At 34.8% G+C, this 27,777-nt stretch overlaps 1 protein-coding gene across 2 annotated transcripts in view; it reads left to right on the top strand.

Moving 5' to 3' along the window:
• Nucleotides 1–27,777, top strand: part of CTTNBP2 (cortactin binding protein 2) — an 87,767-nt gene that overhangs the window by 38,579 nt on the left and 21,411 nt on the right. For both annotated transcript variants that reach the window (XR_014619271.1, XM_084304433.1), the window contains exons 4-13: nucleotides 329–1,991; nucleotides 8,538–8,741; nucleotides 14,113–14,212; nucleotides 17,765–17,915; nucleotides 19,055–19,309; nucleotides 22,110–22,227; nucleotides 24,661–24,936; nucleotides 25,929–26,024; nucleotides 26,440–26,519; nucleotides 27,687–27,773. Coding sequence is in view for 1 of the 2 variants with exons in the window: in XM_084304433.1 (XP_084160559.1) it covers nucleotides 329–1,991; nucleotides 8,538–8,741; nucleotides 14,113–14,212; nucleotides 17,765–17,915; nucleotides 19,055–19,309; nucleotides 22,110–22,227; nucleotides 24,661–24,936; nucleotides 25,929–26,024; nucleotides 26,440–26,519; nucleotides 27,687–27,773 (3,030 nt within the window). In the remaining variant the exon portion in view is untranslated. The remainder of the gene's footprint in view (nucleotides 1–328; nucleotides 1,992–8,537; nucleotides 8,742–14,112; nucleotides 14,213–17,764; nucleotides 17,916–19,054; nucleotides 19,310–22,109; nucleotides 22,228–24,660; nucleotides 24,937–25,928; nucleotides 26,025–26,439; nucleotides 26,520–27,686; nucleotides 27,774–27,777) is intronic.

Raw genomic sequence — 27,777 nt, 5'->3', positions numbered from 1 at the left:
ATCTAATTTCAATGCTTGCCTGATTTCTGGAGAACAGGCAGATCCTCACTCAGAAATCATGAGGATTTAATCAATTTGTGGAGTCTTTGTGTTATCGATAGAGCAAAATAGATAGTTTTACTTAGTCTCTGCATTGCTCTTCAGAGATGCCTGTCTCTTTTTCTTGCTTATAGGCACTTGCATTAGATACCACAAATCACTTTCCTGGGCAGACAGGTTCATTTTAGGCATACTCTCAAAGGTTAAAATATTAATGTCACATTAATACTAGGTGATGTTGAAAGTCTGCATCTTGCTAATGAGAATTTTTCTATATGTTTTCGTACAGCTGGAAATGGAAAAATCTCAGTTACAGAATCTTGAGCTGGAGCACAAAAAGCTGTCTGCTCGTCTTGAAGAAGAACGTGGCAAGAACAAGCATGTAGTATTGATGCTAGTGAAAGAGTGTAAGCAGTTGTCTGGACGAATAGTAGAAGAAGCCCAGAAACTGGAAGAAGTGATGTCAAAATTTGAAGAGGAAAAGAAAAAGGCTAGTGAATTGGAGGAGTCTCTTGCAGCTGAGAAACAAAGGAGTACACAAATGGAGGCTCAGATGGAAAAGCAGCTGTCTGAGTTTGACACAGAGAGAGAGCAGTTGCGTGCCAAACTTCATAGAGAGGAAGCACACACCAGTGACCTCAGAGAAGAAAGAGACAGAATGATAAAAATGATTGAGCAATTAAAGAAGGAGAATGACAGTAAAGCTAATCTTTCTCTTAAAAACAAAGATAAAAATAAAGATAGAAGCCTTGTTTCTGTTTCCGTTGAAACAGAAGAGCTGAGTTCAAGAACTATTGCCTGCCAAACAGATCCTGTAGTGACGGACAGTAGCACTGAGAATACTAAGAAGTTGCCTTTGACTGTATCTGTGAAGCCTTCCACAGTGAACCCGCTAGTGTCTGGCAATACAAAAATGAATGTGTGTGCCAATGCAGCACTTGTGAAACCTGTCATTGATAGGCAGTCTTCACATAATGAACTTGTCCCTCCTGCAACTCCTGTTCCTACACAGAATCAAAACAGAACTGAGGAAAATGGACCAAGTACAGGCTCATCACCTGATTTACCAAGTAGCACTTCCCCCTTTCCAAATAGTACTTCCCTTTGCACTCCTTCCACACCAACTGTCACAACTCAGAATCACTCAGTAACTTCATCTATGCACAGTTTGCATTCACCGTCTGCCAATGCTACTGGCCATCCAGGCCTAAATCCACGAGTCCAAGCAGCTAGGTTTAGATTTCAAGCAAATGCTAACGATCAAGACCAAAATGGAAACACAACCCAAAGCCCTCCCTCAAGGGACGTATCTCCTACTAGTCGTGACAACCTAGTTGCCAAGCAGGTAGCTCGGAATACTGTCACCCAAGTCCTTTCAAGATTTACCAGCCCTCAAAGCGGCCCTCCGTCGCGGCCTGGGACATCACATTCAATGGAAGTTGGCACTTACCCCCCAGTCGGTAGAATGAATTTAAAGACACCTAGTGTATCAAGAATTGACAGAGGAAATCCTCCGCCCATTCCTCCTAAAAAACCAGGGCTTTCGCAAACTCCTTCTCCACCACACCCACAGCTTAAGGTTTTAATGGATAGTAGTCGATCCCCAAATACAAGTGTAAAAACTGACAGCAAAACCGTGACCTCACCTCTTTCAAGTTCACCACAAGGAATCAGGGTAATAAATGAGGAAATTATTTCTAAGTCCTCACCTCAGCTGCCACCAAAACCTGCTATAGATTTATCTGTGGCACCTGCAGGCTGTGCCATACCAGCCATAGCCACATCTCAGGTGGGTGCCTGGCCTTCCCACTTCCCTGGACTGAACCAATCTGCATGTTCAGAAAATTCCTTTGTCATTCCCACCACCATTGCCTGTAGCTCCTCCATAAACCCTGTTAGTGCTTCATCCTGTAGACCATGTGATTCAGACAGCCTCCTGGTAACAGCATCAGGTAAAGGGATTGATATGCTACAAACTGTCTCCCTCTGAAGTAATGTTTTGTTTTTACTCTAAATTTCTCATTTGCTTTATTTACCTTTTTCTTTTGTTTCCTTTCTAAGCACTGAAATTTCCATTTATATTTTTTGCACATTCCAGGGGTATGGAAATTCTTTTGCATGAATTAGTAATGTCCTCAATTAGTTTGCTTCCTCAAGGAGGTCTCAAAATTGAAGCTATTTTTTTAAAGGTAAATAGTTCTAACATTTAGAGCAAATGGGCAGTGGATTATGAAATATTAAACAAATTACCTTTTATTAATATTGTTATTTTGGACTACAAAATGCTTTCTTAGCCTGAAATAATGTTTTGAACTTTATCTCTGCTGATGATCTTCCATGTAATATGTGCTTCAGTTACTTTCAGTGCTTTTTTGAATCTTTTAGTAAATAGGGCATAGCTGTATTCTTCTCCTATGGCACTAAATGCTTGCAGTTCAAGGTACATTATTGCCTGGATAACAGCACAGTTTGAAATATAGCACTTCATACCTACAGAAATATACTGAGGTTTTATTTCCTTTTTCTGTATTTTTTTTTTTGGCAGGTATTTATAGTTGTAGGCTTTATTAATAGCTATACATGACATCTCACAGGTTCACTTCAATTAATATCAGCAAAGGCTTGATGTTGGAGAACATTAAAATCTAAACGTTATGTGAACAGTCCAAGTCTGCAGTCAGTGCATGTATCTGCTATTCATTTTGCATTGTGGTGAAGACTTTCAAGCCTCATTTGTTGCCAGCTTCAGGATATCTTCTTGATGACAGCTAAATGAACAAAGAAAGCCCTGAACTCCTTTTGAGTTAATTGCAGATCTCCTATAAATTCTTTTCAGTGTATGTCCTTGCTGGGATCAATAGCACTGAAAGATCAGGTAGAAGCCTTTCTTTACCCTCACTTGCACTGCGGTGAGAAGATGGTTGCAGAGTTGAGCACTTTGGACACAAAAAATCTTTGTTAACACTGAAGAATGCTTGAATGATCTGAAACTTCATACAGTTACTTTCAGTTCAGTTATGGTCCTTTAGTCCCTTTTAACTTGAGTATCTTTATCTCATCTATAGGGTACGAACTGCCCCCCACAGTTGGTGTGCTCCCATCACACAGCTGACCACTTTTTGGTGGTGGTTGCTCCACGCAGTTGGCAAGTTGGTAAGGCAGTTGGACTAACTCTCTAGTCTTGGGGAAATTGTTCTGATAGCACCATGGGACAACCTGTATCTGTATATACAGGAGATTCCAAGGTTTGCATTATTTAGGAATTTTTATTCCCATTCCACTTCAATGAAGACTTCCAGCACGTTTCTCAAGTTTTAATATCTTTTATTTACTTTTTTTTTTCTTTCTTTTTTTTTTTTTCCAGAAAATGTTTGGAATTTCAAATTTACTTTCAGTTAAATCAGACCATAGTGAAATCTTATTCATACAGTTATGCTTTTAACATTTGCCTAGTACACCACACTGTCAAAATCTTCTCTCCTTTCTGGAGTATGACACAGAAATATGACCTCAAAAATCTTATCCTGCATTTGTCTACTACATCTTGAAGTCATCAGCTGTGGGATTTGATGGCTGCCTCTTAGTTTATTGTTTTTCATATAGATGCCCTGAATTTTCAAGCTTTATTTTTTGATAGTCCAATTACCGTGTCAGATAGTTCATTAGTCTTCCAGTGTTCCAGATATTATCTGAATCTCATCTGCCTTCAGGAGCTGTTAGACTCCATAATGGAATTATAACTTTGTAAAGAATTTAAGTTTCTATTAATGTACAACAAATTAATTATTGGGAAAATCAGCTTCAAAGTTAATAGTTTCTGTGGGCTAGAGGCTGTCTTGCACAAACCCTGCCAGTGTGAAATAGACTGTATATTTCAATTACCTTTACATTAACTAGATGATCTTTAATGATCAATTAAAACAGTTTTTGATTATTCTCTAAAAAAAAAATAAATCTTCTATCTTAAATATAAGTTTACTTTATTTCTTTCCTACTTGACTTCATAACTGCATGCACTAGTTTGTGCTTCTAAGTATGAACGTTTTTAGGCAACAATCATTCTTTAAATAGGACTCTCACCAAATAGTGAATTTTTAGCTTGTGAAATTCATGACAGTTCTTAAAGGCAATTCTCAAACATGAGATTTTTGTCAAAAACTGTTGTTTTTTCAATTGTACTGTTTTATGTGTTCAGATTGCCTTTCGTAATTTAGGCTTTACTCAGTCTTCACTTGCTATTGGAAGGGATAGAAACAATTGAGACCGTTTAATCTCATAATCCTTGTTCTGAGTATTTGACACTTAGTGTTCTGTAAGTGGCACTGCTTTTTGTGAATTTTCACAAATGAAAATGGGAAACATACCCCATAACCAGAAGTACGCAAAAAAAAGATTACTTAAACTATATTTGGTGGTCTACTATTAATTTTTATCAAAGCTGTTATTTTAATATCCCTCCTCTACTGACCTCCAAAATAAGGCAGAAAGAATGTTAGTAAATTTGCAATATTCAGGTGAATATTCAGGAGCTCCTTTGACTTTAACCTAAAGTAACACTTGATTGCATTTTTCTCCAATCCAACCTTGTTTCTTATTTTTTATTTGTTTTTAAGGATACTTTATCTATTTGGGCCAAGTGTTCCTGTGATCTGCACTAGAACTAAATAAACTTTGAGCAGTAGACATTAAGCAATTATGGAAAGACATTTCCATTGAATTTTTATGCTGAGAAAAAAAAAAAAAAAAACAGATTTAATAAACAAATTGACTTTGCCTTAGAAAAAAGCTAGACCAAACTCAATAACACTGTTTTAAGTAAGATGATTTGGCCAGTAATGCCTGAATTAATATCACTCATTTGCTTTCTTTTTTCAGTTTCTTTTTTTTGAGTATGATCTTACTGAAACCTCGTTCCCATATCTGCATTTTGCCATGCCCTCTAGCCACAGATTCAGGTAGTTTTGCTAATTTTCTGGTTGGCTTTAATCTACTTTATTTACTTTTTTTTTTTTCCAGAAAATGTTTGGAATTTCAATTTTTCTTTCAGTTAAGGCAGAACATAGTGAAATCTTATTCATTTTTTATTGTATAGTAAGTAGTGAGCTTCAATCTGAATTTTGTAATATTTTACAAAAATGTGAAAAACAGATTTAATATTGAAAGAAATGGAAAGAATCCTCAACTTTCATATTTTTTGGTTTCTTGATAATTTCACGTTTCTTTCTTCTTACTGTGGAGTCAGAAGAATTGACAATAGCCTAGTCACTAAGGCATTCCTTTTCTTATTTTGAAAACAAATGTCCTAGTTAGGTTGGATTGCTGTAAGAACATATCAATAGTGTGATTTTCACTGGGGGAGTGTCTTGGTTCTAGAAAGAACAAGTATTAAAAGAAATCTTAAAATATGAGTTCAGATAGTTTCAGTCACATGTTCTGTTAAATGAATGCAGTGATACCTTCCTTTAAATGTGGGGCACTGTACTGTGTTGCTCTTTTCAGTCCTGGTAAGAAAAGACACCAGCTTTTGTCATCAATGTTGAACAGACTGCACATAAAGAAATTACAATGAACATTTATGGCCTGATTCAAAATCTGCGACAGTGTTTTCATTAACTTCAGCAGCCTTTGAACTGGTGCCAAAGTGCTTCTGCTCTGTTTGGATTCCTACATTTCAATGGCTCTAAGACTTCAAAATGGAAATGAATCTAGGCAGTTGGATTTTCATACCCCTGGGATCTCTGCTTTCACTTTCTTCTTGGTTTGGCGCTTTTTATGTCACTTTTCAGTGAAGTATGGTTTTTGTTTTGCTCATTTCTATAGTGATTTCTTTAATTATTCTCTCTATTCAATTGGCTTAGAATATAAAAGGGGCAGGGGGGGGGGGGGGGTAAGGCACTGATCTGGGCTCTGAAATTAACCATCTCCACATTCTGAAGCTGATGCCAGAAGCTGTTTTTGTCTATCCCTCTGCCCTTCATCACTGCATGTCCTACAAGCTTTCACAGATGCTTCACATTTCCTAACTTTTTGCATCTGTAATGATGTACCTTATTTATTGGTATTTCCTAATATTGATGTATTTATTTTCTATTTAAATGCAGCCTGATTGTATTCATTTACATTGATGATAGAAACCAAACTTGCATATATCTTATTGTTCAGTTTCTGTATCTTTCTGTGCAGAAAGATTTCATCCAATGATAGCTACATATAATGAATGTCATCACTGAATTTCCACAATGTAATTTCAGGGTGTTGGAACAAAAATTAAGATAGCACATATGGCACAATAAACATTCCTTATTATTATTTTTTCTTTCTATTTCCCTTAATGCTTTAAAACAACAACAATAAAAAAAAACTACCTTGCACTATTTTCAATAAGGAAGGATTCCCAGCAATACTATTCACATTATGAAACAGCTTTGCAGAGTGGACTTCATGCTTACAGCTTAGAGTCAGTCTCCCCAAACTCCCCTAAATCCCATACGAATCAGATTGTATTTCTAAAATGAGGAGGAAGCTTGAACCAAGACTGTTCTGGAGTGCCATACAAGCAGCGTCCACTATCAACTACCATGTCGAGACAGTAAAAAATACATATCAAATGCCAGTTAAAAAACAGTGATGTGTGTACTAAGAACAGCAGCACACTTAGTATCAAATAATAATAGAAAATCAGAAAAATAAAGGCACTTTTATAGTGGAGAGGATGGACAATAGTTATTAAGTTCTTTGGGGATTTTTTTTAAGTCAGCTGTTCTCAACTGTTGGAACTGTAAATGTAGTATATTTTATCACTTAAAAGATGTAATTTACTTTGTATCTTCCTTAGTTTTTCTGAAAACTTTTGAAAACCTTCAAAATTCTTAATTAAAAATATAGGAAAAACAAACATTAATAAAAGTATTAGTAGTCAAAAGGTAACTTCAGAACTGAAGTTATAGAAAGGTGGATGGAGTTAACTTTAGAGTTTTTCATCAGTTTAAAACTAAATTTATAAGGTAATTTCACAGCTGTACTGATAAATTTTATACTCTATAAAGAAAATAAGTTGAATAGTAAGCTAACATTGTGAAAATACTGCAAATATATTTTCTTTTATGTACTAAGTTAGTAAATTTAATTTGAAATGATAAATTCAGCTTGCTTTTGAAACAAGTATAACAATACTCAGCACATATTTCTTTGTTGTTTTGAACTGAGATCAAGCTATGCTCTCTTAATAAGTGCTGCTCAGCTGATGGTTTCCAATGTAAGACTGGAACTTAATTAAAATTTGCCTGGATCTTGCAAGGTTCCCAAATCTGTTACATCCATAGAAATCTTTGGGGGGAGTTTCCATATTTAATTTTCTTTTTCTAAAATGTAGAGCTTATCCTAGCACAGTACTATTTTGGTTCTAGGTGTTGAAGGTTGGGTAGCACTTAACCAGCTTGATGGAGCTGGAGGTAGTGCCCTGCAGCTCCTCTTCAGTGTTGAGTGTCACAGAGCTACGTTAAAATCTAGTCAAACTTTCCTCATATTGTCAGATTTCAGTCTGATATAATATCTTGTATGTGGCTACAGAATACGAATAAACTTACTTATTCAAGAGGGAAACAGAGAATGTGGAATTTCCAAAGGTAATATACAAAAAGATCTTTCTCCTATTTTCTCTTGCAGTCCTTGATCAAGGAAGAATGCACAAAATTTTTTATGCCTTATGCAGCAAACTTCATATTCTTAACAAACTCCCTACTAAAGCTGAAAAGTAATGAAGGCAACATTTAACCAAGATAACTCCAAAGCTTTTAAAGCTTTGGGTTGAATACTGTCTTTGAGCTGCATAACTTGAAAGCTTTCACTAGTGAATTTTATATAACCTTTATTCATTCACACTGGAACATTTATAATATATCATTTAAGTATTGCTGAGTAAAATGGTCATTACCTTAAGATGTTGCTCAGTATTTATTTCTGCATTATTTCTGCAAATTATTTTTTCCCACAAAGTTATTGAAAGTCAGTTGAAGTTATTAAGAGTTGTCTGCATTATTTGTTTATATAACTATGGATGAGATATAATGAGGCTTGGGCTAAGACTGTAAGGGATAATAAATTTTCACATAAACACATTTTGTTTTGGAAACCTTTCCTTAGATACTTTAAAAAAAGCCTTCCCAATATATCCAATTAAAACTTATAGAAAACTTTCAGTACTTTCTGAATTTTATTAATATAAATTTTTAATTTTGGCAGACATCCAGCCACTGCTACAATTCATAACAAGTTTTACATTAACCTGTTGAAATCGTTTGCTTTAACAACTTGTCATCCCTGTACAAAGTTTTTATTCTTCAGATTATGTTCTTGCAGACAAAGCATTATCACATAACTTGTGCTAAACTAACGAATTCTGTCATTTTGAAAATCCTTCTTAATTTTTGAAAGAGCACAGAAAATGCAAAGCTTTATTTATTTGTCTTCCTTCTAACTTCTGTTGCTTTAACTCACAGGCTGGTCTTCCTCCCTAACCCCTTTGTTAACAAGTGGTGGTCCTGTCCCCCTGGGTGGCAGGCCCACCCTTCTTCACCAAGCTGCTGCCCAGGGAAATGTCACTTTATTATCAATGCTGCTTAATGAAGAAGGACTGGACATTAATTACTCTTGTGAAGATGGCTATTCTGCCTTGTATTCTGCTGCTACGAATGGACATACAGGTAAGTGATTCCAAGTTTTGTTACAGCATTCATGTGAAGTAAAGTATTACTTCATTAGCTTTTAATATTAAATTAATCAAATGCACTTTTTAAAATATGAAACTGAAACTGAGATACATAGTTTACATGACAAAAGTCATAGTATAGCATATATATATATATAAGCAATACTTCCAGAGAAAAAAATGGGAACACAGAAAGGCATTCTTGCTTGTGTTCTGCATGAACATCCATTCTAATTCTCCACTCCCTTGCTATAAAAAGCAATCAAGTATCTTCACCCCAAGTTCTTTGACAATTTTGATTTTTTCTTTTTTGTAGCAAAGGCAAAAACTTGAAAGAACAAACTTTGCCTTACAGTAAGCAAAGAAGAATATGTCATCACCAGTGTTTCTGCAGCAGCATTGAAAATGATGGAAGATGTTTTCAGAGTAGTGTGTTACTTGGGGAATCATTAAAATGAACCTTCTTTATATTTGAACTAGATGAAATAGCCTCAGTTCATTCCCTACATTCTACTGAGGTAGTTAACAATTTTCTTTTTCTTTTCTCCACTTTTCCAGCCCTTAGCCTTGAGGAGGTAGAATCTCTGAACCTTCACACTGTCAGTCTTCATATTTTATAGGTACTTTAACAAAATGATTTAAAATTATATAGATACAAAGTCCAAGTAACAGTTTTCACAGCATTATCAAAGGCTTTTGAACAGCAGCTTTCTCTAAATCAGAGTACACTTAACTTTTAGTGAAATCAGGATTAGTTTTTCACAAGAGAAGGTGGAATGTGGTGACTTAAAAGCCACTGCATTCAAGACTACTTTGTTATTTCATCTAACAACGTATTTGTTAGTGACATAATCCCTGATTCACTGATTAAAATAGTATTTGGAGAAAAATATTCTTTTTTTTTTTCCCTGAAGTATTTTTAAAATCAGAGTGTAAAGCTAGGTTCCAAAATCCATAGCTAGGCAAATGGTATACGTTTTTCTGACACATTCAGGGTTAATTTTGCTACCAGGCATGAGGATAAGAGGAATTTTCCCTTTGTTCACAATGCATTTTGTCTTTCTTTGCTAGGTGCTATGGTTTACCTCCTAGTAACATCTGGGCCTTTTCATCTGACAGATTCTTTGCTGTTGCAATGACCCTTATACTATTGCAAAAGTCCTTTATTTTATTTTCTTCCTTTGGCACTTAGTATTTCTTGCAACTTTTTGTCTACAGTATTAAGGGTCCACATTTATTATACAGCATGGATTTATTTTTCCCCTTACTGAATGGATGTTCTGTAGATTTTTCTAGATTTATGTCCATTGGTGGTATTTGTGGACGACAGTGCTTGCCCCAGTTCTCCTCTCATCTTGTATTCCTAGTATGTTTTCAAGCAAATGCCCTGATCTGCAGTTACAATTACTAAGCAGCTCTTACTGACAGCAAAGGCAACTTGATTTCTTGTTTTCTTAGCAAATTTTCAAATAATAGGCACTTGGAGAAGCATGAAAACAAAATAATACAAACAAGCATACACATATGCATCCTGTAGCTGTTTGGTACCTTTTACTTTTTAAGATAAAAAACCATATGTATATATGTAACCATAGTTTTAGTGTCGCACTGCTATTTATAGTTGACAGGATGTGAATAATACTTTGCTTTACAAATGGCATTTTAGTGACTAAGTGGATTGTATGAGTTCTTGAACGAGAGAATCACACAGCAGTAACACTGGTGTCTTCGTAATATATTATATGAAAATTGAGAGTGATGCAAATAATTAGATTTATAGTATTTTTGGAGAAAGGTTTTTGTGATTAACTTTAATATGTGATCCTCTGTTTGTTACTTGCAGTTTGTTCCCAAGTGCATGGATAGATGCAGCTCTTCAAAATGCAGTCTTTTAAGAATAATGTTATGTTAAAACATACAGATGGAACAAAGGAATTATAGGGATAAATCTCATACTTTAAAAAGTCTTTGTTAATAGCTTTCTTAACTAAAAAGATTGAAAGAAATGACACTGATGTATTTTTTAAAAGGATAAAACCATTTAAATTTTACAAAGTTTTTCATTGTGTTAAGTAGGATTGTCAATGGTAAGTTACTGTCTTTTGACTGATTTCTTTCTTTCTTTCTTTCTGTGGAAGACTTAACACATATGCTTACCCTGGAGGGTGAGAACACCATGATATGATTTATTGGGAATACATTCAACCTGGAGTTAGTGACTAAATAGGTTCAGCGATTTTTGGGACGTCTTGTTTCCTCTAAGTCAACTAACCAGATTTTTTTCTTTCTCCCGGGATATACTTGACCAGAAATAAAGAGTAGCTCTAGACTTGGTAGGGGCCAGTTTAGTGAGTACCTCCCTTCAGAAACAACCACCATATTGCAGAGCCTGGGAAGAGTGGAATGCAAATGGTCTCCACATGCTTTCAGTGAAGAAATATAGTATTTAAGATCTGTAGATATCTAAAGAAAGGTAGAGCACACTGTAACCAAGACTGCGGCAGCAGCTGTTGTGTGCTTGCAGCCCAGTCTATAGAGAAAACTGACAACTATACAAGATAAGAGAACACTCAAATATTCTTTATAATCTGTTCTATTTACAAAAAGGATAGCCTTCCTGTTCAGAAACAGTTGGCCTTTGAGAGCTGCAGCTTGTTTTTTTTTTTTTGTTTTTTTGTCCCAGCACATGAAGCTCATAGCAGCTTCTTTGTTTCTGTGCACACACTGTCCTCAGTTCCGTGGGTCTGAGAGAAAAAACTTCACCCTAAAAATATACACTAAGTACTTTCTTTCTGTTTGAATGGACACTAGGAAACTGTTGTTGTTATGATTTAACCACTAAACTGGGAGAGCTGAACAGATTGTTTGTCAGGCTATCTTGGTTTAAGCCATTAACAAAGTAGGAGCCACTTGAATCTACTACGTGTTTGATAACATGCACACCAGTTCATGTGACTGATGCATAGAATGGTTTGTACTGGAAAGGACTTAAGATCATCCAGTCCCAACTCCCTTGTCATAGATCTGGTCGCCCAAAGCCCCATACATCTGCATCTTGACTAGTGCTGGCAATCCGGAGCATTCTCTGCCACTCACGAGGTGGCTCAGAAAGAGAGAATTAAGCAGTAAGAGTTCCTGAAACAGAGATGTAAAGAGAATAATATCCAATAATAATATCTTTTGGACTCAGCTATGTGCTAATCGCATGCTTTTTTTGTATAATCAATTCTCCTCTACCATGAGTATTTGGAGGCTGTGGGACCATCGTTGATAGAAAAAACTGGAATGCTTTGGGAAGTAGAATGGGTGAGGTGCAAAGAGAGAGAGCTACGTGAAGTTAGGTCTGCCAAGCCACTGGATATATCTGCATGGTGTTTGCCAGCACTCTGGAGGAACTGACTGTCCCGCTTTGATGGAGAGCAGCAAAGTCTCCAGGTGTTTGCTAATGAACTTCCACATTTTGTTTTGACCAACACCTTTAATAAATGACATCAGTATCTGTCTTGTACCTGCCCTTCTGCCCAGTACTCTCCACTGCTGATTACTTCTATGGCAGTGAACTGGAGTTAATGAGTCTGGATTGACCTCAATTATTCTCATCCAAATCCCAATTAAAATCCATCTAGAGGATGCAGGCTTCTTGGAGATTATTGCTCTTTTACGTGATGTGCTACCAGAATAGGTTGTATAGACCTTGCTAGCTCACATGGTATGCCTTATGAAAGTAGCTATGCTTCCTCATGCTTGCACCCGGCCTGGAGAATAAAGAGCTCTTTTCAGTGATCTTCATCAGAAACAGTATTTTCACATAGATAAGCTACTACCTGAATGATCTGCCAATCAATAATTGTGAGTTAACTGTACCTTTCTGGAAAGGTGGTCTTGTTCTGTGCGTTCTTCGTTGCTTTTGCATGGCTAACGTATGCTTTGTGAAGAAGCCAAAGAGTATTACCAAATACTTGAAACTACTAGAAAAAAAAAAGTAATTCAATATCCTTCAAAAACTTTAGAAGAATTTTAGGATAACAAGCAGGAATCCTTTTTAATGTAAGACTGGGATTGACAATGGAAAGAGGTACAAATTATGTCAATGTTAAAGTATTTTTTCCTGCTGCAAAGTGATTGAAAATACAATTTGCCTTTAATTAGCATTGTATTACATGTGGAAATACTAGTTAAGTTTAGTTGACAGAGAGTTTCTTCATGACTTAAAAATACTACAGGTTAAATTAGGTAGTTTATCTTGACAAACAACTTTAAAAAAGAAGTGCTATTTCAAATCAGATTATGCATTTAAGAATCTTAAATTGCAATATAATGATTTTCAATGGTTTAGAATCTTACTTCTTAATCTTAAATTATTTATTTAATCAATTCCACATCTGCCGTTAATATTTGAAAGAATTGTAACACCAGTGAGTATATTCAGAAATGTTTCAGTCAGATTTCGAAATAATTCTAAAGGTATTTTTCTGGTGTCTAGAGATGAACTTTACTATTACAACTTGGCTCCAGGATCTTACTCAGTGCTGTAACAGGATGCATTAAGCGTGCTCAGAAACTGGGCCAGGAGTTTATAACTGGTGTTCAAGCTGAGCTTATTTTCAAGGTAGTAGTTTTAGCTACAAAAGACTTGTTTTATTTTGATGTAGAAACAATTTTAAGAATATAGTGGAGATTTAGTATTTTCTTCAAGCTTTATTGAATTAAATGATATTCCAATATATGGATGAATGTCAGTATAATTGCTGTGTAATTACTTTTTTTAATTTAATTTTGCTTGATGGAGTCAGGCTGCTATTATTTGAACCATGTTATTCAGGAAACATTCTGAATAGGAAAAGTTTTGGGGTTTTTTGCTTTTGTGATCTTATTAGTCATTGCAATCCCATGTCAAAGTGTCCTAGTAGAAGGTTGGCCAGCCTGCTGTTTGAGTTCCGTGCAGTTTGTGAGCATTTCCACTGTGGCTGTCGTTTTGGGGACTTGTCACGTGGCTGCCAGTGGGAATGTGCTGCCATTGGGGGCTGCTGGTTAATTCATATTTCCAGCTTTGGAAATAGCTAAACTAGCTAACACTAACAACGGGAGTTGCCCCTAATGGGCATGTTTTTGGATCCAGTAGAGTCCAACCCAGGCCCTTTTTGCAGTAGAGTGGTGGTGCCCCGAGGGAGCAATTCTCATCTCTCATCTCTCTCCTGCAAATTCCTTCCTGAGCTTCTACTTTGGTTCGCTAAGATGTGTGGCGTATAGTCATAAAGGCTGGCAGCTGTTGCTCCAAGGTGATGCTCCTTGAGCAGGTTTTATCTTCTGGTAGTTTTAACCACTTGGTTTTGTTGCATCAGTCTATGTTTATTCTCAATTTATAGATTGTGTGAGATTGCTGCTGACTGCAGAAGCACAAGTTGATGCTGCTGATAAAAATGGCTTTACACCCTTGTGTTCAGCAGTTGCTCAGGGACATGTCAAGTAAGTGAAGTCTTAATATTTTTCTCGTCAGCTATTGCTCTCCTTGTATTCTGTTTACATTACTTTACATATTTTCCTTACATTACACTTTACACTACTGTTGCATTCTTAGCTGTAAGTGCATTTAAATATAATTTACTGAAAACAACCACTCAAATTCATATGATGTTCTATTTTCGATATTTTCCTATTTTCTTTTTTTTTTTTTTTCCAGTTGCAGCTCTTATGGTTGTTGAACATGTGTACTGTTAGTAACCACAACGTGATGCTGGTCTACATGGTAGTCATACCTTTGAATTTCTTAATTTTCTTCATGTTCTCAGCCAAAATACAGGCTTAACAGAGGAATAAGGAAAATAAATTATTTTTGTATTAAATTTTTGAAGCATAGAGAAGTGTGATTTATCATATACAGAGACAAAAGAACATTTATCTAAGTTTTCTTATAAGTGATGGAATCAAATACTTTAAACATCCAAAAGAGTTTTTTTAATGTCTAAGTTTTTGTATCAGTAAGTTTGAAAAACAGAAAATTATGTATGAGTCAAAGAATATTTCTAAGAACATACTTACAGTAATTTGCTTTTATCTTTGAAGCGCCTGTTTTAGAAAGATTGGTGTTTTATGACAGCGTGGTTTGAGAATTCTGTCATCTCTTTATAAGAGAACCAGTACACAACAATTCATCCAGATGATTTTTTTTCCTCCCTTTTCTTTAAGTGGAGGAGCTGAAAGCTAACCCCGTGTTTCCTTTTTGCAGCTTTACTGTGTATCATAGAATCATAGGAAATAGAACTGAAAGTTGGAAGCAGCTATTAGATAACCTCTTCCAGAGCACCCTTATCCAGAATAAAGCTATTTTACAGATGCAAAGATGCAACTGTATCAAACAGTATGACTAGGGGGTCTTTATTATAGACTTTACATTTGTTTGATGTATGTTTGGTTTTATTTATCTTCAGTTTTTGATTAGTTTTTTTAGTCTCACATTTTAATATTTGTAAGGGTTTTTCTGAGCTACAGTAGCATATAGGAATCAAAGTCTTTGAGCATTGTTACACTGTGATAGGCCCTGAGCCAACTAGGTTGTCCCTATCATTTTTCATGATCTTCCACAGATGTATAAGGAACATTAGAGATTGTTGCCACTTCTTAGAGAACTTCAAGCTTATCAACTAAGGAATACCTTTTACTGGAAGTCTTTAAACCAGAAACACCCCAGTAGGTGTTTTGAGCACAAAAATACAGGTCTAATAAAATGTTTCGGTGTTTTACAAAGAATCTGTAAAACATGTATATGATTTGATAAAATGAACCAAAGTTACACTTTATTTTCTCTCACTAAAATAAATATCTTTGATTTTTTCATTTGTTTCAATATTTAGCTTTTTATTCATGATTTACCCTCACACTTTGCTTTGTATTGTCTGCAGTTACGGTATTTCAGACTTCATCTTCTTTTTCTCTTAGTGTTATTACGTAGCATGAAATCCCTAAATGCTTTTTTTCCTTTCACTTTCTTAGATATTAAACATGAACCAAATTGTAAAAGTGAGTGTGGAATAATAACAGGGCCAGATGAAAATATCAGAGAGACTTCAAATGCTTCTAGCTGTTTTTATTTGTTGATCACTTGAAATTTCTGGCTCAACAAAAGTCTGTAATAGGCAAAATCTGGGGCAGTGTTGTAGTCTGTTGTTGTTGAAGTGTTCTGTTGCATAGTCGGTGGTACTTGTGTTTCTGCAGCAGTAAGAATCTGGAGTTATTGACAATAAACTGCTATCAATTACACACTATTTGTCTGTGGTAGATTTGCTAGCCAGTCCCCTGTAACAGACATGTCAGTTAACGTTACTTGTGAACTGGGACAATGTTGTTGTTCCAGACAGAATTAAGGACTCAAAAAAAAAAAAAAAAAAAAAAATTGACAGCTCTTTGGGGTTGTTTGGTAATTCAGAAAATGCTTAAGTAAAACTTTGAAAGTCATTTCCCATGTGGTCCAAACCAAGCTGACCTTAATTGCCCTTGACATAAAAATGAGCGTAGCATTTCCAGAGTCATCCAGTCCCCCAGGGAACACTGTAGGATATTCAGCAAAGTCTTCTTGAAGCTGATTTATGAACCTGCAATTAGACAGTCTTCCTTGAAGTGTCAAAGAATCAGAACTGCTAGATTTTTAAGAACCTGCTATCATCGTGCAGTACAACAGCTTGAATACAATGCAAAATGACAGAATAGGTATTTTTGATACAGCAGACTCAAAACTCAATCTGCAGTTGCTTTATGGAGGTGTCTTGCAATGAGCCCAGCTTAAGACAACTTTTTGGTTTGTGATGATATGGTTAGAGTGCATGTTCAACATATGATAAAGTAGAACATTAATTTTGTTTTCTTTCAGTTTATCTGAATGTTTTCAGAAAGTGCAGCTTGGTCATTCACACTGGAGTTAAAAAAAAAAAAAAAAAAAGTCTTGAACAATTGATTTTCTGACTAAATAAAACCCTTACTAAGAGTAGGGTTTTTTTAAGTGCTTCTGTTTTTTCCTCTGTAATTTCTTACATTCTCATATATATGGAATATATATATATGTTATAAACAATATTATATATATATAATATTGTTTAAAATATTTTGTCATACTGTTTACTCTAGTATGGTGTCCTTACATTTAGTTATATGGCATTGTGTTAGTTGCTTTCAGGCTTCAATGTTGCTATCCTTTTATCTTTATAGACTGATAAATACTGAGCAAGGGAGATGGGGAGTTATCTTATGTTCAAACTGTTTTTAACTGCAGAGGGAATAGGAAAGAATTAAGATTTTTGTAAAGCCTTCAGAGTTGCTGAAAAGCTGGGTTTGGAAGGGGAAAAGGGGACAACCCTGTTGTAAGAATCAGGAAGAGAACTGGACTTAATGCTACAAGGTCATGAGGAAGTACAGGATCTCGGATCCATACTCAGGCCCCTAATGAGTCTCAAGTGCTCCTCAGCACTGCACCTCGTCTTCTTTCCTCCCTGCTCCAGTAGCTGCTGCCAACACACCCCAAACCATCCTGCCCCTTTTGCTGTCCCTTCCAGTTTTCTTCTCTTTTGCTGGTGTCTAAAGCTAGTCCAACCAACAAACAAAGAGACCAGTAGTTTGATAAGAGGAATGGGAGTTGCTGTGTTTTGTTTGTTTTCTTCTTGGAACTATTTTAAAGATCAGTAGTCACAAAAGAAATACTACTTCATTGCTCAGCTGTCATAAAGTTTTTTATTAGCCTTGTAAAATTAAATGTTAAATCATAACATTAAAGACATAAATATTTATTTTCAGATTTATGGGTTTAAAGTAACTTGATTTTACATCTTTATTGTACATAAGTATAAAATTATATACCTATGTATGTGTGATGAATAAAATCATGGGTTGATCTGTATCTATACAATCAGTACTTTACCCCCTCCCCCCCCCCCCAAAAAAAAAAAATAAATTGATATTTAAATATTGTCAATTTTAAAGTTTTTGAATGTCAAATACGGGATAATTATACTAACTTATTGTTTGCTGTAGGTGTGCAGAATTATTAATTATGTATCAGGCTGATATTAACCATGCTGCTGAAAGAGGACAGACACCTTTGTACCTGGCTTGTAAAAATGGAAATAATGATTGTATTAAGCTCTTGTTGAAAAGAGGAGCAGATCGAACAGTAAAAACCAGTGTAAGTAAAAGTAGTTTGTAAAGTTAAAATACATTGTATAATCCTGAATAATTGCAAACACCTAGACAATGTTTACATTGAAGTATTTATTTAAAGTTTTCTTTAAAGCTGGAATATGTCATGTCATTTGAAATTAGTATTATTTTCTTTTCATCCTACTTTCCTTTTTTGTTAAACTGTGTATTTTGACTAAAATCTCCTGAGGTACGTGACTTCCATATTATTTTACATACTTCAGATTCTGTCTGCAATTTATTCTACACACTATTCTTCAGCACCAGACATGCAAAACAGGACTCTTCTGGTTTGAATTATTTTAAGGTGGAAAGGTAGAGATAAAGATTTTGTTTCCACCTTTTATGTTATGAGTTACTATTGTTGTCTTTGAGCAACACACACACACACACACACCCCGCCGCCCAGATTTGCTAGCCAGTATTATAAAGTCTCATATCACAAATGACAGAATATGGCAAAAAAAGAAATCAAGTGTGCAGTAGAAAAGGAGGAGGACTGTCTCAAAATTAACATCTAGGTACTGCTCTTTTCAGGTAGTTTCCTGATTGTTTTTTCCTGAAGATTTTGAAGTAAGCATGACAACAAATGTGGGGTGTAGGCTGTCCAGAAACAGAAAAGAGTGTTAGCCTCACAGTACATTTTGCTAAGCATATAGGGGATTTTTTGGATTCATTTATGATGAGTTTCAAATGAAAATATTTTTTTCACATGAGGGAAAGTTATGATGTCAAACACATGAAAATACCTGGTTAATTGATTGATGCAATATGATACAGATTATTGATCATTAGTCATGTTAATTTGATATGTAGTAAGGAATCAGTCTTCTAACAGCGAGTACTTTATTACTTACACTCCTCTTAAATGCTTTGAAGTCTCAATCTATTCCCCCATCCTTGTACAAAACTGTAAAATTACTGTGCTACATTTCCTTCCCTCTCATTCCTGCACCCCAAATACATATAAGTAACTCCATATTCCTGAAGGATTATGTTGTCACTCTTGCCTATCTTTTCAATTGCCAAGCAGAGCATTTCATTCAGATTCATTGCTGATACGAGTTCTGCAGTCATTTTCCTATGTGTTTGGTGGGAGTGTGCTTTTTGTTTTTGTTTCTTCAGGATGGCTGGTCACCCATTCACGCAGCAGTGGATTCTGGTAATGTTGACAGTCTCAAGCTCCTGATGTACTATGGAGAGCCAAACAATGGGAACTCTTTACCTGATATAGAGCCTAATTCAGACTACTTTGATTTGGAGAAGAGAGAAGACGGCTGTGGCAGTAGAGGAAAACCTGTTATTTCTGCAGATCTCATCAACCATGCTGACAAAGAGGGTTGGACTGCTGCTCACATAGCAGCATCAAAAGGCTTTAAGGTCAGTCTATGTGAACAAGTTACGGTAGTGTGCTAGAATTTAGGCAAGATAAATCCTTTTTTCACTTTGAACCACTAAAACTTAGATGTCAAGTCTAATTTTCTTATTTAGTTTGTTGTCACGCTTGATTTAACAGAGATGGAAAGATACTTCCATTGGATCATTTACCCCAGGAGCTACATATCCAACTTAAATGGGATGAATCATTCTTTTAAATGCATATTTATTCTGGAGAAATTAAAATAAAATAAAAATTAAAAAAAAAAGAGAGAGAGAGAGAACGTGATTACCTGAGATTCAGACTTTCAAAGTTAAGCTGAAGTGAATCCCACCCTAAATGCCAGGGTGACATGTATTTAACAAAGATGTTAAACAGATATAGTTTACAGTTGCAGTTAGGGACAATTTAACTACAAACAATTTCCCTGCAGGAAAAGAAATATTAATCATCTGTGCAATAATACATTATTTAATTACTTATTTTGGGCAGCCTTTTTAGCAGGCAGTTAATAAGCTTGGGGTCAGGAAAACTGATAATATAGAGACAAACGTTGACAGGTTTAACTGATTACACACAAGAGCATTTCTGGATGTGGAATAGTGTTCTTGACTATTGAGAAGGTGATTTATTTATATGACAGCTGTCAGTCAGATCTTACTGTGACACTTTTACCCAAGGAGAAAATAAAGAATAATTACTAAACACAGAACAGACTGAATTAGGATAATGCAGTGCAAGATTTTAAAAAGTATCTTGTGGCTGCATGCCTGATTCAATATCTGCCATTATATTTGCTTTTTTCCTGATACATTTGATATGAAAAATTTATAATAGCTACAGATTTGATGGTTAGTATATTAACGTATGTTTATTTATTTTATTAAATGCATTTTTTGACTCAAGAAAAATGTTTGGGCTATTAAGAAGATAAAGAATGCTTAATACATCTTTAAGTACTATTAACAATTCATCTCCATTCTCTAATCCTTTATCTGTACTGCCAGTGCTGTGTCTTTCATGACACTACATGATAGTTGCCTGTAAACAGTTCTGGCACTTGCACAGTAGTTCAAGATTGTTAGGCATAAGGCATTCACAGGTGAATTATTGTAGGGCATCTTAGCCGCTAATTGTTGCTGCTCTGCAGGCCAGCTAAACTTCTTATTCTACTGAGGAAATAACCCTCATTTTTTGTTCTTTCACACCTCTTTTTTTCCCTCCTTACTTCCTACTTTCAGCCTCACAGTTCAATCCTCTCCGTTCTGCTCTCTGCCACTCATTACATTCATTTGAGAAACACTTAACTTACAAACCTGATGAGAATATACAGGAATTTTGTTTTGTTTTGTTTTGTTTTTCTTCCTCATGATTATTTTTTTAATGGAGAATTTAGTGAGCTAATAAATTTTTGAAATGTTTGGCAAGTGCTGGAACTGCTGTATAGTAAATCTCACGGGAAGCTAGGGCTTAAATGACTGAAATGTGTCAGAATATCGTATGTACTGACAGATTTCTTTCTGTAACAGCAGCTACAAAACAGGTAACAAAAGCCAAACGTGGAACGATTGGAACATTTATAAGCTGTTTCTCTGTATTTTCGAGATTTGTTTCTCTGCTACAGTTAGATCCAGAGGTTAACAATACAATAATAATTAGTATCATTAGTGATAACGAATTTTTGAAATGGATATCTGTCCTTGAAGGCATGTCTAAGGATGACAATGCTTTCATACAGGCCACCTGTATTGTTGTTAAATGTCATTAAAAATCAGGAATTAATGGATCTTCTGACCACTGATTTCAAATCAAAATTTGAAATGTAGTTTCGTGAGGGCTTTTTTTTTTCCTAGTTTTGAAATGCCCATATAATTGATTTTTTTGGTTATAGTATGATTGTACCAATTCAAATGTATCTGTTCATAGCTTGTTTCTAATGAAATGTAATGATTTTTTGCTTTTGTCAACCATGCCCCTCTCTCTCTCTATATATATTTTTTTATATATATAAATATATATATAAACATAAATATATTTTTAATATATATATGTATATATTTATTCAGTCTTCAAAGTTTAAAAGGCAATCATGCTGTTGGTATCTACACTGTATGATCTAAAAAATGTTTGTGCTTTGAGTTTAGTATAAATGCATTGTTATTATTTCACTGTATGCCTGGAGAAATTTGTGTTTTTCTGCCAAATGAGAGGCTTGAAAGGTGATTTTAAAAGATTGTTTTTCTTTTGCTCTGTACCACTAAGATGTCAGGCATGATGGAATCTTATACTTGCTGAAACAGAGAGTGAAAACTGGTTCTATGGATTCATTTGAATAGCTTCCTGATTTAGTCTTTATTAAGCTTTAGAATTGCCTTTTTAGTATTGCTTGAATATCGAGGAACAGATTTTCAAAACATGATGTATTGAAATGGCTCTGTTGTATCGTATTGTGACCTAGGGCTTCTGTTTCCTTATGTGAATATCTAAACTAGTGGCCAGATGTTAAGAACTGCTCATTTCAATGGATCAGCTCTTGATGCTTGAAGACTGTAGAAGCCTGGTTGTGTTATGTTCTGCTTTTTCAAAATCTTCATTTGAGACTTTCAAGACTGGTGTATAAAATATTTTTACACCTGGTTTTCAACTCAGTGAGGAATATTGCTTGGACAACCATATATAGAAATTCTGTAGCTGATCTTTGGAAATGCATTTATAAGAATTTCAGTTAGGAGTCTTGTGTAATGGTAGAGCTTTGCAATGCAGCAAATGGACAATTAATTAACACAGCTCTTACCTTTGCAGAACTGTCTAGAAATCCTTTGTAGCCATGGTGGACTAGAGGCTGAAAGAAAAGATAAGTGTAACCGAACATTGCATGATGTTGCTACTGATGACTGTAAACACCTCCTAGAAAACTTAAGTAAGTAATTGCTATTAGTAATGTATAAAAATTGATTTAGTAAAGAACTTGTGAGATTAAAAAAAAACAGTTGTCACCAAAAAATGTTCTTACTTTAGCAAGTTACTATTGTCCAAATTTTGCAAAAGCATATGATAAAATTTTGCTGGAGCGTGTCACATGATTTATATCTTCATGTTTTTAATCCATTTGAAAAGATGGCATATATAGTACACATGCAAGCATCCATATCCTTGTAAAATTTCTGAATTTTATATTAGTAGCTAATTTTTCCAAAGCTATTATCTTCTTCGACCTTCATTCTCGTCTTTTAATCAAATTCTTGCAGAAAGATCACTGAGTGTTGGATAGCTGTCATATTTCCTCAGGCTAAGACAATCATCTAGTCTTTAAAAGCACAGTTTCAATTGTCACTTGTTTATAGTGTTAGGGATTGTTTGTTTATTATTCAGAGCAAGTCTTAGAGAAAACTTCAAACAATTTCTTTTTACCCACATGAATAACTTCTGCCAGAAGATTGTTCTTTTCTTGGAAACTTTCTTATTCCTTGTCTGTAAGTTTTCTTAAAATCTGGTAGCGCTGGCTTACCCCTGTATTTCTTGAGTTCCAACTCAGTCCATCCACTCACAAGTTCTGTTTTCTCTATTCTTCTGTATTGTCAGAAGTATGAGCTTTGTAGATTTGCATGCTTTGATTTATTCACTTTCTCTTTTGTTTGCGTTGTGGGATGTAGCTATGTGATTAGTAAAGTTCATTGATTATCAACAAACTAAAGAAACTTTCTCTGAGCTGTTTCTGATTTTCATCTTCAGCTATTATAACATCTGGGTTCCTACCATTTTACCATAGGCGCACAACTCACTTTATGATAGAAACTCCGCCTCGGTGGTCTACTTCTGTATCAAACTGAAACTAGTTTCCAATGGCTGAACCTCTAGCCTGCTAAGTAGATGCTTGTATTATTTTCATCAGTCCTAATCTCCTGTCAGTCTGGTCAGGCTTATCATGAATCCAACTGCTTTTATCAGGTCAGAACTTTTGGGCTGCATTTCCCATATGGTTCATTTGTTAAGCCCATAGTTCACATCACCGCAATCATAATTAGCTCCCACACACATGCACACGCAGTATCTGATCTGTAGAAACTTGGAAATATTGCTGTTGGATATGGATGTACACCTCACCAAGCCAAGACTGCATTTTGGGTAAACTGGGTATGTGCCATCCTCTGCCTTCCTCACAATCCAGCAAGGTTTTCATTGTAAGGAGTTACTTGCATGTAAAGGACAGTTAAAATGTGCACCAACCTATGTGAATGACCGGGGGCCAGGATTGCCAGCTACTCCGTAGAGGTAACCTGCACTGAGGTTTAGGCATACACTGTAACTCCATCCTAGGGGGCTGTTTCCTTGTAGAGAACCCCCTCTGTTTCTTACGGTCATTACTCATTTCCATGAGGTCCAGACATCAGAAGGGCAAGTCTTTGATACATTTCTCATAATCCTATATCTGAAGGATGCCTGAGTAATCTTTTCCCTATGCTTGGCTAATGTATTTAAATCAGGGCTTTTGTGAAGTCAGAAAATCCTCATTGGTTTGTATCAGCTGAAGATTTGGCTTCTGAGCTCAAAACCAAAACTAAGATAATATTGCAAGATTCCAGGATAAGCTGACATCATTTTTTTGCATTGCACTTATTTTAGATTACATGAATAATTTCTGAAAGGTACTGGTTTTGCAGTAAGATTGAAAATAGTTTCATTTTTATTTTTAGTCATCTGATTAATCTATACAGACTGCTGCTTCTCTTGAGTTTTATTCCAGTTTTCAAAGAGTAAGCTTCAAAATAGCTAAATTGATTTTATTGTATGTTTCTTGCATATGGATGTAAATTTTCTACTTTCTTCTTTTAAAATTTTCTTAGTGTTTATTCAATAGAAAATCAAATACACAGTTCTAAGTGAATTTTCTTAGATTTTATTTAAAGACATTTGGCTCACCTAACTGTGTTTTCCACTTATGCACTAGAGCCAATAAGTTCCTTTCTGTATTGATAATAAAATGGGCACAACCACAATAAATTGAAACATTAATAAGCATGCTACAATATTAATTCATAATAAATCAGTCTATGCAGAGAAAAACAAAGATTAAGTAAATTTTATCTTTCCCCTTGTTATTTGAGCATGATAATACTGATTTTATTTATTTATTTATTTATTTATTTATTGTAATAGATACCTTGATATCTACTTTTCATTATTGCTCTGATTTTGTGGTGGTGACCTGTGCTCTGCTTTTACATTTGCTCTTCTGTAGCAGGAGTTATGTTGTGGCTTTCCTTTTAAATATGGGGTGTTACTGGTCTTTAATAACATAATTTGTATTAGGTTTTACAGTTTTTCTCATTTTAGTTTTTCTGTTTTTCAACAGATGCTCTTAATGTACCTGTAAGGATTTCAGTCAGTGGCATTGAACCAGCCCATTGTGGTACAGAGGAATTCGATACAGAAAACACAATATGTGCTTTAAATATCCGCAAACAGACATCATGGGATGATTTTTCAAAAGCAGTAAATCAGGCAGTGACAAATCATTTCCAAGCAATCACTTCTGATGGATGGAGGAGCCTAGAAGACCTGTCATATAATAGTGCTGCAGAATCCAGCATTGGCCTCAGTGCAAGCAGTATATTATCTGTCAAACTAGGTATGATTATCGGTGTAATAAAAGCAAAAACGAATGGTTTTCCTGAATTAGTGAAATCTTATTTTATTCCATAGTTTAAAGTATACTAAAAGTTACTTGTGACAGTTGCTGAATGTTATCAGTGCTTTCATGACTATACATACGTTTAATAAAACATTTTTATACTCACTGTTTAAGTATTACTTACTATAAAGAAGTAGAGTAGGATAAAAATATCTTAGGTTTCTTGATCTTTTAGATGTCAGACTAAGAAAGGCTAATAAGTGTAAAATTTTGAACATTTCTGACGGGAAAGTATGCTTTTGTTTTAACCATGTATGGTACTTTAACATCATCTTGGGGACCAACTGTAAGGTCCTATGACATTTAGTCCCTTACTCAGTTTAGTACTCTAGAGGAGGTATCTGTATTACATGTGAAACAAAATGAGTTAAACCAAAGCCCACACTATCATCTGTACAGTACAGCTAGACTGTACAGTAAATCCAGAATGTAGATCATCAGCCTAAGTAGAACAGAACTACCCTTGTTTTATGTAGTTTCACTTATCAATGTATAATATAAAAATATTTTGAAAAAATCAAAATAATGAGAAAATTGACCAGAATGTGGTAGTACTAACAGTTGCATAAGACACTTGAAAATTCATGTATATCATCTTCTCCACCTCTACCCAAAGAAAAAAAAAGTTACCACCACCAACAAAATAAATCTATTCCTATTTGACTGTGCAAATTATGTTCTTTTACTTATAGGGTAGTGTATTACATGTAAAGATGTAAAGACAATCTAGCTATTAACTTGTCTATTAATTGGCAGAAAACATCAGAATCATCAGGCATGTATCAAATAATAGTATAATTATTACATGAGACTGGTCTATTTCTCAAATTGATAAGTGTATACACACAATCTTTAAGTAATTGTATATGCATAAGTATAGGATACTTTACATTGATGCAAAGAATCTCTCATTTTTCTCTTTTTAATAGGAAACATTTCATGGTCAACAGGTCAGAATTTTTCCCAACCACCATGGGACTTTCTGAAGAAGAACAGAGCTGAACATATCACAGTGTTTTTGTTTGGTAATTTTAAATTCATAATTTTCAGTTTTGACTGTTCAAACACTACATGAAATACATACTTTGAGAATCATTTACTGCTGGTTTTGTTCTTCAGCATTACTCAGTCCTTAGAAATATCGTATCCGGTCAATTGTTTAGCTTGATTTGAAAGGGCTTACAACATTTAGAAAATATGGTGGCACACAAAAGCCGTACTGTCTTTTTTGATTGTATGGTAGTATCCATTTTACATATGTCATGGATAACTCTGAATCTGTGTAGCTAGATGTCTTTCATTTCTTTGTTATTTTAATTTGCATAGCCTGTAATTTTAGGAGATTGCTGTAGAAACAGTACAAAAAGCATGTGTATTCATTATACATGCGTATCAACATGAGAGGTTTAGAAAAGTTATGTGCTTATATCTTTTTTAAAGGACCTCAAGAAGGCTGCCTAAATAGTGTGACCTATGCATCTATGATTCATCTTCAGACTCTTCAGAATTACCTCCGCCTGGTGAGTACCAAACTAACTTATCTCCACATGCTTTTCATATGTGAAATTATTACATTAATAGAGGTGACTAAAAAAAAAAAAAGCCTTCTACTCTAGAAATGTCAAGATTTCTAAAAAAAGTAAGTAGGATGAAAGCTGCTACTTTAAAATAAAATTCCCTGTAAACATTCTCCCAATAATTTAAGCCACGTGAGAGCATTCCCTTCATTCTTTAAATAACTGTCATCTGATTAACTTTACTGTTTAAGAAAATATATTTAAAAATCTTTGATATCTTATTTCTTTCCAAAGTGATTTCATTCCACTTGTTGAGGGAAAAGTAAATTAGAAATCATGTAAGCAATTATTTGAGACTTTAATTTTATTATCAGCTTATATGTATAAAAGTTATCTATCTGTGTGTATGTGTGTATATATGCATGTATATATACATATATATCCTGTAACTCCTATAAGTTATTTAATATCTGAAAATGCAGGAATAATTGGGTAATGTGAGTAAACTTTCTTAGGTTATTTGCTTTAACATTGATCATCAAATCGGAATTAGTTTAAAAAACTACATAAATTTTGCTGTGTCCTACGATAACATTTTGTGTTGTTTAGAAGAGCAGTTGTATGTCATAGATTTCTGCTGTGTTCAACAATATTGCACGATGTGTGCGTATTCTCTTAATTACTTTTTATGGGTGAAGTAATTTTAAAGTTAAGATAGACAAAATATTTTTTATTCTGCTGCATCAATAAAATTAACCCATTTCAGCTGGAAATAAAGTCCTTACGCTAGGTCCATAAGTCCTTCGCAGTGACTTAAACTACTCTTTAATGATTGTAACATCATTCTGATATATCTATTCTAATGTGAATGAAGAAATGCTTAGCTGTGATTCCTAGACATATCCTTCCTACACAAACATTCAAGTTAATGAAAAGAATACTTTTGTCCTATGGTTTTACAAATAAAGATATAAACAGGAACTTCCCATTTGAAAATATTGCGGTATGCAAGCATTGTCTATTTTGTATCTTATATAGTAAGAATTATCAACTCCAGTAGTACAAAACAAAGAATTTAATAATTTATTAGGTTCTGATTCTCATTTGTGTAAAAGAAAAAAAAAATCCAAGTCTATGAACTTTCAAGAATAATGTATTGTCTGTATGTAGGTTGAACAATACCGTAACGTCATCTTCCATGGTCCAGAAGGGAGTTTGCAAGACTACATAGCATATCAGATAGCGGCCTGCATGAAGGTAT

This window comes from Netta rufina (genome assembly GCF_964035555.1).
Source record: "Netta rufina genome assembly, chromosome: 1".
Taxonomy (NCBI): domain Eukaryota; kingdom Metazoa; phylum Chordata; class Aves; order Anseriformes; family Anatidae; genus Netta; species Netta rufina.
This window is presented reverse-complemented; position numbering and strand designations above follow the sequence as displayed.